The 12,138-nt window shown below is 43.1% G+C and overlaps 1 protein-coding gene across 1 annotated transcript in view; it reads left to right on the plus strand.

Annotated features, from left to right (window-relative positions):
- Window positions 1-418: 418 nt before the first annotated feature.
- MTNR1A (melatonin receptor 1A) overlaps window positions 419-12,138 on the plus strand; it is a gene marked incomplete at both ends in the record, with an annotated part of 51,327 nt that continues 39,607 nt past the window's right edge. The window contains one exon of the mRNA XM_082760393.1: window positions 419-611. Within this exon, the coding sequence (XP_082616519.1) occupies window positions 419-611 (193 nt within the window). The remainder of the gene's footprint in view (window positions 612-12,138) is intronic.

The raw sequence follows: 12,138 nt of genomic DNA on the forward strand, positions 1-12,138 counted from the left end.
GGACGGGGGCTGCCGGGGCGGGGGCTGCTGCTCCCCGATCCCCTTCCCCGCCGCGCCGCCGTGATGAATGGAGCCGGGCCGAGCGGGAATGACGGCCGATGAATGAGGAGGAACCAATGAATGAATGAATGAATGAATGAACGAACGGGGGCGGGAGGGGCGCGCGCCGCGGGGGGGCGCTGTGCCGCCGCCGCCCGGCAGCCCCCGGCCGCGCACGTGTGTGAGTGCGCGGGGCTGGGAGGGGCGGGGCGGGGCGGGGCGGGGCCGTTTTTTTTTTGTTGTATAAAAGCTTCCCGCCACAGCACGCGCCCGTTTGGCGGCAGTTTCCCGCCACCACCGTTCCCGCCACCTGCGCGGAGCTCCCGGCGCCGGCGGGAGGGAGCCGGCCCCGCGCTGCCCGGCCCGGCCCCGGGGCAGGATGCGAGCGAACGGCTCCGTCCTGAACGGCTCCGTCCTGCCGCGGGACCCGCCGGCCGGGGACGCCCCGCGCCGCCCGCCCTGGGTCACCTCCACCTTGGCCGCTATCCTCATCTTCACCATCGTGGTGGACCTGCTGGGGAACCTCCTGGTCATCCTCTCCGTGTACCGCAACAAGAAGCTGCGGAACGCAGGTAAGCGGCGACGGGGCGAGGAGCGGGCTCCGGGAGCTCCTCGGGCTGCCCCCGCGCTGCGGTGGCGGAGCGGCTGTGGGTATTTTTAGCGCCCGCCGCCGCCTCGTGGTGCTATTTTTGGCTCCCACCTCGGGAGGGAGGAAGCAGGGAGCCTCCGAGGGCGGCATTTAGCGCGGGGTTAGGGGTGCTGCCGGGGCACGGTGCGATTCCGCGTGATGGGTGCTGGGCTTCTGGGTGAGCTGCTTTCAGGTAGAGAAAGGTCTCAGGTGATATATAGGTGATACACTTCCACCTGCGGTGCGAGCTTCAAAGCCAGCCACACGTTAAACTATAAATGTTGCAGGATTCAGAATAAGAGGACACTTGCTTTGCTTGTTTTGTTCACCTCCTACTTGTTCCTACTTGTTATTTCTTTTGGTAGCAGCAGACAGCTTGAGGTACATCCTTAATCTGTAGTTTCGACAGGATAGTTTTTGCGATGGTCTGTATTAAGTAAATCCCTTTTAGCTCATGTGCTATTGCTCTGACAGGCAGCAACTTCCTCAGATTCATTCTGCTTTATCACGGCAGGCCAGCTGCTGTGCACGTGTACCAAATCTGTGCGCTCAGCCCCATGCATCTTTCATTGAGAGAAATAGGAGTGTGTGAGGGAAGCTGTGCTGTTAATGAAAGCAGAATTGCAATCTCATAATAGAGATGCTAGCTGTACTTTTTTCATGACTAGCTGCCAGTTTCTTTGTTACAACTTCGCTAAATTTAGTAGCTACTGGTTCAAAATTCAGCTGAAGGGGAACTTGATCCTTGGCTTCACTGTAAACTGGCACAGCAAAGGTAGCTGACTGGCAACCAGTGGCATGCTTACCTTTCTGAGGTTAAGTCAGGCAATTCAAGTAGATGGTACATATCAGTTTTATTCAGCTCTTGTGGAATACCAGAGCACAGTATCAAAATGAAGACAATCTGACTTTTCCTGTTGCCATTGATCTAAATTCCTAAAGCTGTATCTTGCTTTCATTGACAGAAGTTACTTTCACTAGAGCTGGCAGTACTACAGTGTGCAATACTGTATGGTCAAGATGAGAATCAGACTCCAAAATGCTAAGGCAGCACTTGGCTAGCTTTGTTTCTTGTGAGATGCTCTAATGGAGAGAGGGTTGAGATGGCCATGTTACTGGGGTTATTCCAGGGAAAAGGGGTAATACTCTCTTCCCCCTTAGTACAGACATATTTCAGTGCTTCTGGGGGAGGGGGAGAGTTGCACTGCAGACACTTCTGGTAATAAGCCTGAAATAAGTACAGTGCCAATTTTCTGGAAATGTAACTCACTGGTTTGGTTCTGTGTGCATGTTCAGTACTGTACATTTCACAATATCCCTTTTGAATCAAGACACATGCTTGCTTGCTCTTACTGCATTTCTCATTCTTTTTCTGTCACAGTGAACTGCAGCAAACTGTCAACAGTTATCTCCTACAGCTAGGGGAGTAGAGCACTTTCCTGAACATATGATTTAACCTTGAATATGAACTAGATACTTTCCTATACTCTGAAATGAAGGATTATTGGAAATAAGTAGATACTTGGTACATGATAAATTGTTTATAGTCTCCTTTAGGGAAAAATAGGAAAAGTAAGTTTTAAGTTTTCTAATGAGGCAGATTAAAAATCCTTTTCCTCAAAGGAAAGATAATACATAGATAAAATGAAACTCTGGGAAGAAAATATGCCTTGAAAAGGTGTGTGGACTCTTCTTGACTAATCTGGTAAAACCCCATACCTGGGCATAACTTGACCTATGTGAACACTACTATTAACTTGGCATTGAATTAAGGAAGGCTTACTCAGGTGAGTAAAAACTTATGATTAAGTGTAACTACTCAAACACTGACCTAATATTTACTGAATAGGAAGGAGCTTCCTAACTTTTCATACTAATTCCAGGTTATTCAGCAAGAGAATATTGCAAATTGTGTTTAAATCAGATCATATAACTTGATGGTTATAAAGACAGTTACAACTTTTTACAGAGCTATAAGAAGAGAAACTTCTGGTTTTACAACAGCCTATTTAATAAGTCTTTTGCTGGCACATTTATTAAGGAAAAAAGGACACAGGATGAAAATTCCACTGGAAAAAGGTCAGGGAGGAACAGAAGACACCTCCTGAAGAAAATATATAATTGAAGACTTTTCTTTTTCCAAGAAAGGACTAACAAATGAGGAATATTAATACTTTGCCAAAAAGGTGGATTTGGTGGGGGAATACATCTTGCATCTCTGTCCCACTCTCTATTATGTACATATTTTGGAAGATTACTGCAAATTGAACCAGTGGACTTATGATTAAAAAAATGCACTGAGGAATAGTAGGAAGGCATAGAAAAACCTTCTCAACAAGTGGTATAACCTTCTTGACAGTCAGAAGGTTAGTAAAAGGCACTGGCCAAAGCAGAGAAGTCAGTATCAAAGAAGTTTGTCTCAGCAAGCGAGGAGTTTCTGATACTACAGACTCCTTCATAGTCACAAGCATGGCTTCAGTAGATGCTCTTCTAGACACAGAAGCTGATGATGCAACTGGTAGGATCCTCTTTTATTTAATGTACTTCACTTGTAATAAGTTTCATAGTTCTGGTCTGTTTCTTTAATGGTAACTTTCTAATCTAACAAGCACCTGACACCAATTCAGTCCTGATGGGAACAGTTGTGATTTAATGCTGGACTGAATTTGGTTTATGATGTCTGATCTTTTAACTTTGAAAGAAATTTCAAGAGGAACATTCAAGGCATAAGGATTCTAGTGCCCATATCTTGACAGGATGTCCATGCAATTTAAACTTTAAGCTTATATGCTTTATTAATAATTCATTTGAAGAAGAATGAGGATAGCTCATTTTCAAAAGTTTGCTGTAAATCATCTTAATATTTGCAATGGAAAATGAAATTCATAGATGAGAAATAGGGTCATTCAACAAATTCTACCCTGAAATATGGAATAACCAGCTTTAGGGAAGGTAGATTAAAGAAATGCTAGTAGTTTTTGCAAAAAGTGAAACTTCTATTTGAAACTCTTAGCACTGGAGTTAAACACCTCAGAAAAATGCGAAGAGATTATTCAAAGTGGTTTATGTAGGATTGTACAGATTCCTATCAGTGACTGCTAGTATCCTTATGCCTTTGCTGTTAACCATGCCAAGAAAAACAATGCATCAAGAACAAGGTGAAGGAGCAGTTGTAAGTCTTTGACTCTGAAGATTAGTTTAAAGCTTAGTATGTTAAAATGTCAGCGTTTTGGCCATGGGGGGCTTGGGTGTACAGTGATTACAGAACTGGGCCATTCTTAAGGTCAATGAAGAAAGTTCAAGTGCTACTGTCCCTCTTGTTCTTTTTTCTATTCCTTCTGAAACTGGTCTCTTGGTCCAGTGGGTTGCCTTTTCCTGGGTATTTTTGTACTGAGGTCAGCTGTGCCCTGATTATCCCTTCAGTAAACTTCTGTGACAGAAGGGAGCCTAAAGCAGGCAAGAAGCTAGCTCCAGTAGTTTCACACTGACTCTTCTATGCCTGCCTTGTTGGCTAATGCTTGGTAAAAGCTGGATATCACAGGGATTGGTGCCAAGATGGTAACTAGCACCTACTGCATCAGGGCAGACAGCTGCATTCACACCCCACCCTCCTTCTCAGCCATCTCTCTTTTGTGTTTAGATGTATCTGGCTTTTCCCTGTTTTCTGTATTCTTGGCACAAATGCATTGTTGCTAAAACTCTAGCTTTTGGTACTGATGAAGATAGAGCAAGTCTGATGTTGCTGAGGCCTCAGGGCCCTAGAAAAGTAATTAACTCACTAGGACTGCACACATGCTTAATCTGGAGTGTTAACTACTTTAGTTTCTTCCTTTTCATTTGACAATGTTTGCAGCTGAGGCAGATTTAGCATGCATTAGGTCCAAACAAGTCTGTAAAGGAAGCTGAGTGCTCAAAGGAATGATGAGGTTGAGAGTTATCTATGACTGTAAGTCACTGGTGAAAGAACGAAGCAGCTGTGTTCCTTAGTACTATTTTTCAAAAAATGGTAATTGCTAAATAATACAGCCATCCCAGAACTGGAGAGTGGGATCCACCAGTAAGAATATTATTTTGGAGGCTTTCCAAATTGGCCTTGTTTTAAAATTATGTACTCTGAGCAGTGTAAGAATCTGCCTGTAGTTTTTTCAGTGCAATTTCTAGAATATCAATCTTCTGCTTCATTTGGAACCAACTTCTGATAATCACATTGGAGATCTCATCGAGCTTTTCAGAATGGCTATTCTTGATGATGTTTTTTAGTGTTCAGACAATTTTTAGTAGAGTAATAGTATTTAATAAATGAAATTCCTGTTGTAAATCCAGACTAATGTAACCATTGTTTTTGTTACAGGTGATCCTTGGACTTCTTTTTCTGTCCAGAGAGAGAATGGGTAGCCTGACAAATATTTGACTCAAGGGAGATAACTAACAGAAGATCAAGTTGTAGCACAAATTCAGGGTTCTGATGAAAGATGAGATGATGTTGATGGCATTATTTCAGACATAACTTCAGGTATTAAAAATGGTAAGCTGATTGGGAGAGGGGAAAATGTCTAGAGGAAATACTGAACTTGTTCAATTGAACAGAACTGAGTATAAAAACTTGGTTTAAATAAAGCTGTTCCAAAGACTGGTTTTGATGAATAATTTACTGAATTGAGGGTTTTTCAGAAAACTACTTAAATGACATTGTCCTGTCAGTGACCAACAATAGATGAGTATTTCAAATAACATTCCATTCTTTCTAATATGTCCGCTAAATTCAACTATTTATACCTTCTGCAAGTTTCTGCTTTTTGAAGTCTTTCACAGCAGTGCTTCTAGCTTGCTGCTGCTAGCAGAGAACAGTACCTACATATTATACTGCTTGTCTTTTTTAGTAGTTCTTGGAGTGCTTCTCCCTTTTCTCATTTAGACGGCTTTTCATCTTTAATCTTTTATCAATTTCTGATCTGCTTCTACTCTCATTCTTTTTCTATTTTTCTTTTTACATTACTTTCCTATCCTGCTGTGGATGCTTCTTGTGTTTGTAGCAAATGACATAAGCAGCAAGTCTAGTTTCGTGACAACTGCTACCACCAGTGGGCATCCAATGCTATAGGACAATGTCCAACCCATTTGTATAAGGCTGGCTTTCCTAGGGCAATAACAATTGCTATAGCAGGGTTAATTCAGTGCTGTGCATTAGTCTAATTTTGCAACCTCAAGAACCTTGTCACCCTTGCTCTTGGCAGTTTTTGTCATATCAGTGAGCTGCTTCAAATTCCATGTTAATTTTGCATTCCTGAGTAATGATTGCCAAGCTCTGTTTCAGGAGGATGAGTGTTACTAAGAATTCTTCAGGTTAAGAGAATATTGCTAATGTTTTATTGTCTGCTTATTTAATGTGTAGTTAAAAATGCTGAAGACTGTAATACAAATGCTGCTATTAGAAGTATTCTTTCAAAGTCTATTCCCCTTAAAGTCACAGAGGCACTACAGCAGCTGAGTAGTATAATCCAGGTTCCTACCTTACATGTCAAAATAAAGGTCAGGCCTATCTTTTCCTCCTGTAGTTTTGAGGATGGATATGATATACAAGAACAAAACCTTAATGATACCCTTACATTCAGATGATAAGAATGTTGCATGTTTTAACCTTGTACTTTTCAAGCTGATCAGAAACTAAGGTGTAATCAGCAAGTCTGTTTAACTCTTTAAATAGTGACTTCTGTTACTTCTAAATAGCTTATAGTGCCATTATAGTCCTGTACTTGAATTAGGCATTTTCTCATAATGGAGAACTTGATCTCTTCCTTTGCTATAGTTGTAAGAAACTCCTTTTAACACTTTGCTTGTTCTTTGCTCTCCTGTCACTCCTAAGGTCCCATGTTGAAAACAGAATAATTTCAAACCCTGCTGTACATAAGCAAGTATTGAAATTTTCAATTCAAATGCAAAGTAGTGGGAAAGGTATGTGAATGGCTTCTGTCTTTGTCTACACCCTTAGATAGCCTTTTAGCTACCTTTGTGTTGCTTGGGAAGGGTATGTACCTTTCCATTTAGGCCTACAGAAACCCTGCTCTGCATGATGTACATTTCACATGGATCATTTTCCTCCAATGTGATGCTGAAATATAAGCTCTATCTTATCTTAGTTTTGTATCTGCACCCCAAAAAATAAAGTTAGCAAAACTAGTTTTTCTCTTTGAAGGAGAGGCTACCAAGCAGAGGCACCCTGTCCCTGTGCTGGAAGTGGTTAACTCTTCCCTTGTTGCTTGGTATTGTGAGGTCAAGTGATAACATCGCTTTTGTTAGGCCACTTTGTCTGGACCTGAGTATCAACTTAGTGCAACAGTCAGTACTATGTTAGTTGTTTAGGGAAGACAGCCAGTTCTGTAGCCCTTGGCAAAAGGCACGAATGAGCACAAGTACAGGGATTGGCCTTGAAAACTGGTACCCAGCCACAGCCCAGAGAAGTTCTAGAAATGTGCAATGATATCTACTGGGTGAAGCATCATAATCTTTCTCCCCATAGCAGTAGCTATGGATTACATTTGATGTATACCTCTTTACCAGATTCAGTGATGAGTTTTCTGCTCCTTAGTCTTGATTCTTAAGGACTTGTTCTTCCTGTGTTGGGTGTGGGAATAGAAATGTTGTTTTTGCAGAGTTACATTGTTTAGAAGGAGGGAATGTGGTACTGAGATATGCTTACAGTGATAAGAAAAGTTTAGCAGGCAACCTTGTAAAATGCAGACAATCAGACTCCTTAGGACAATTAGGTGAAAATCACGGTGTCAAGTCAAGTCAAATAAGTGAAGAAACATTACCACTTCAAGCAGTAAAAATGTCAAAAGAAATTTGAAAGTTAACAGGCCGGCGACTGAAGGCCATGCATTGTTTGTGAAGCATCAGATAGATTGTGAACCTGGATTACCCACTCAGTGGGGAAACAGGGGAGGGTCCTGCCATCAAAAGGTATATAAACTGTGTTTTGGAACTAGTAGATGCGCTCTCTCCTGCTTGTGGGGCGCCCGCCATTGCAATCGCGAATAAATTACTACTTCACTGAGATCCTCGCCTGAGCCTAAGTTATTGGCTACGGAGTGTTTCTCACAATTTGGGGGCTCGTCCGGGATCCAGTCACCTGCTGGGGAGCCCCACCGCCGCAGCAGCAGGAAGGCATGCCCCGCTGATTTCAGCGGTCCTGTGCATCGACGGTGGCGGTTCTGCGGAAAGCTGACAGAGGGCCCGAGACTGGTTAAAGAGGCAGGATCCGTGAAGTAGTGGGGAAAGGAAGAAGGTAGGCACTCCGGGTTTTTAAGAATCGATCCGGTAACTCTGTGCACAGACCAAGGTAAGAAATATTAAGTATTGCCTTGGGGGTCGGGTGATCTGGTGTATGGTAAGCCCTTGCACGGGGAAGTGCTGGCACTACACCAGGGGAATCTGGTGTACGGTAATCCTTGCACGGGGAAGTGCTTGGAAGTACACCAGGGAATCTGGTAAACTCAGGTGTGCGGTAACGCTGGCACGGGGAAGTGCTTGGCGGTACACCCCCATCTTTCAGTACGTTGGTGTGTGGTACACTGCAGAAGGGAAAATTCTGTAGCACATACTGGCGAGGGTTAGGAAAGATGGGAAAATATGAGTTCCAGGGGACAGGGAGATATCCCTGGGGGAGTGCCTACTAATAGTTCTTCCTGAAAAATGATAAGAAATTGGAAACATAATCCCAAAATTAGAGGGATTGTAAAAGAAAAGTAATTAAAAAAAAAAAAAAAAAAAAAAGGTTAAACATTGTGTATCAGTCTGGACAAAACAATCAATTAAGGAAACAGCAGTATTTTGGCCAAAATACGGGTCTGATGAAAATTCAGGCTTTAAATTTATGTGTAAACAATAAGATTCCTTTTTCAGAGAAGGAGCCAAGTTATGCTCCCTATAATCTTAATATTGAACTGGTGGCAGCAGCAGTCACTCCGGGAAGGGAGACAGGGACTGTAATTAACACTGTCCCTAAAGAAGGATTGTACTCTAGGCTCTGGCAAGAATTAGAACAAGGTAGAAGATATGTTGAGAATTTTGCCTTCCCTGATACTAACAGTACTAACACTAACTGTGTATCCTCTTAGGTGAACTACCCCCTCCTCCTTACCAGCAGAGAGGTTAGGACTTTTTAAGAAGGAGAGGAAGTCTTTATTCAAGGACCCCAACAGCCTAGCTGAACAATTAGACCAGTTCCTACGACCTGATTTATACTCTTGGGGGAGGGAATTATGTCTATAAGTATGTTGTTTACAGGGAAAGAAATGTGAATGATCAGGAGGAGAGCTGCTATACAAGAATGGGAAAGAGCTCATCCTCCAGGACCAGGGGTAATACCGGCAGGGCAGAAATACCCACTTGCCAATCCTGGCTGGAATAATAATAGTGTGCAACACAGAAATCATATGAGAGACTTCGGGTTAGAATGAGAAAGTACTTGGGGATGAGACCTGAGGACCCAGTATCCCAAGGGCTCTTGAAAGTTCATTGTGTGATTAAAGCCTTGCAAAATACGCAGAAAATGCTTCAGAAGGTGGGGGAATGTAGTGAACAGTCACTGGGGGACCCTCCTGCGGGAGGCCCTGGAGGTGTGTGTCTGGAGGGGAGATGAGAAGGAAAAAAAAAAAAAAAAAAAAGAGATCGAAACTAATGGTATTGACAGTGCAGCGGGTAGTGAGGCAGAGGGTTGGAGAAAGATGAAGAAAATCTTCAGGGGGAGTCAGGGCCAGGATGGAAAGGAGAGGAAGAGAGATGAAGGAATGGCAGGCAAAGAGGGCTGCCTGTATTGTGGCCCGAGTCCTAGCAGAGACAGGCTTTGATAAGATGTTTTAAGTGTGGCCAGGCTGGCCACTTCGAATAGGAATATCTGGAGTGGAAGAAGGAGGAAAGAAGGAAAATGGGATGAAATATGCTATATTGATATGTTGTTTCAGTATCTTGGAGGGAAAAGGTATGGAATTAAGTTGGACTCTGACTGAGCCTTTGGTGCTGGTATTAGAAAAGTGCGGGCTGGAGAAAGATAAAGGAAGTGTTAAAAGTCTTGCCGAAGGTGTTAAAGGTGTGGCATGTAATATTTAACAGAGCTGTTTGAAATTGAATGAGCAGGGAAAGGTGATGTAGGCGTTATCTAAGTAACAGTCTAGAAGTTTTGGTATATTTGCATATTTGCTGTGGTGTTTGTTCAGTTTCCCAAGCATCGGGGAGGGGGGAACAGCCTGCTCCACCAGGGGCCTCTCCAGCGGCCGCAGGGGGGGCTTCGGCTCCAGCGCCTGGAGCGCCTCCTCCCCCTCCTTCTGCACTGACTTTGGTGTCTGCGGGGGGGTTTCTCGCTCTCCCAACTGCTGTTGAGCAGCAGGCTTTTGTTTGTTTCTTTGTTTGTTTGTTTTCGTGGATGTGTTCTCACAGAGGCACGGACTGTGTTGCTCATGGCTTGGCTCTGGGCAGCAGTGGGCCCCTTAGGGCCAGATGAAATTGTCCCTTATTTGCCACGGGGAGGCTTCCGGTTTTTTTTTCTCACGGGGGCTGCCACTGCAGTTTCCCAACCCCCTACTCACAGCCCCCGAACCTTGCCATCAAACCCAATACACTGGGGAACAGCTAGGTCATTACTGACTTGTAAAGCATCAGGGATTAAATTAACTAATGAAACCCTAAAAAGTGATTGGGGTAGAAGGGGCTGGGATAACAGTGCCACTTTTGGGGGATACCAAGCTGAGACCAGGGGATAAAATGATCACTGGGCAATTATTGTATGTATCCAAGGCAGAGACTAACTTGTTGGGAAGGGATTTGATGATTAAATTGGGCATTCAACTAGTAAATTATTAGACTGGAATAACAGTGTAATTAATGGAGTGCTCTCAGGCCCTGAGAGCAAACGTACATGTATATTCACCTCTAACTGGAAAGACCCTGAAATGGGGGCGGAAGCAACAATATAGGTGGACAATTTTACCTTGGGGGGTTTACAGGGCCACCTATCTATATGAGTAAGTTTTAAAAAAGATTTTGGAGCAATTACAACCTCCCAAGGAGGTATTAATGTTACAAATATGTGGATCATTTTCTGTTGTCAGGACAGGAGAAAAGAGTTGTGAAGAAAGCTACTAACAAGCTATTCAACTTTCTGGGAAAGCAAAAAGTTACAATATGGAGAAAGAGAAGTCAGGTATTTAAGGCATCTAATGTCTGAGGGAAAATGAAGAATAAATCCAGAGAGGATTCAGGGAATTGTTGAAAATTAAGAAAGAACTAAAAAGTTTTAAAAGAATGATTTTTTTAAGGAATCAGGAGCCATGAAGTCTGAAGGAAAACGGATACTCCCTGATGGGAGAGAAATGCTGAATAAAGTGATAATGAGGCAAATATTAACTGTTTTACATCAAAAGAGTCATTGGGAGGTGCAAGCAATGTGTGATATTGTGCTAAGAAAGTATGTCTGTGTAGGAATATACACTTTAGGGAAGCACATATGTAGAGGATGTACCATATGTCAAAAGGTAAATAAAAAGGTGTTCTGTAACCCATTTAGAGGGGGATGGGAGCCAGGGGTTTGACCTTTCCAAAGTATACAGGTAAACTTTACTGAGTTACTTGTTTGTCCTAATTGACCACGTGACTAGATGGGTGTAAGCTTTACTGAAAGGGTTAAAGCAGGCCTTAGAGATTGAGTGGGATTTTCACAGCCCCTGGCACCCCTCCTCTTCTGGGAAGGTGGAGCGAATGAATCAGACATTAAAGAAGCAATTAACTAAACTAGTGTTAGAAACCCAATTTCCTTGGGTAAAATGCTTACTCCTACAGGTTTAAACAGCACCAAGAAAGGATATAGGAATTTCACCATATGAGATGCTGTTCAGATTGCCCTATCTGGGCAGAAGGGATGAGATACCACAATTCAAAATAAGAGAGTTTCCTTAAGAACTGTATTCTGGGGTTGTCTTCTTCTTTGTCATCTCTCAGGACCTGTGGGTTGTTGGCTCAAACCCCACCTTTGGAATTCCCCATTCACCACCATCACCCAGGAAACCGGGTCCTGATTCAGACCTGGAAAGAGTCAACTCCAGCCTGAATGGGAAGGACAATTACTAACCGCTGAAACAGCCGTAAGAACTGCGGAAAAAGGTTGGACTCACTATACTCGAGTGAAGGCATCTGTCGACGCTAGTACCTGGGAAGCTGTTCCTACAAAAGACTTGTTGGAAGTTGAAATTGAAGAGAAAAAATCTCGTAGTGGACTCTGAGCAGGATAAGAGCTTACAATTGTAAACTAACCTTTTATTTTCACAGGTAACTAACGAGTGTGACTTGTGATTGAGAGAAAGGACAGACCTATAGCAAACTGCAGTGCTCCCAAGGGGGGGGTTGTTATAGTAGTAGTGTACATCTTATTTTTGTATCGATAATTATTTGGAAACCTAAGGTTTAAAAATAATGACAGG

The sequence above is a fragment of the Aythya marila genome (genome assembly GCF_965140915.1).
Source record: "Aythya marila genome assembly, chromosome: 4".
Lineage (NCBI taxonomy): Eukaryota > Metazoa > Chordata > Aves > Anseriformes > Anatidae > Aythya > Aythya marila.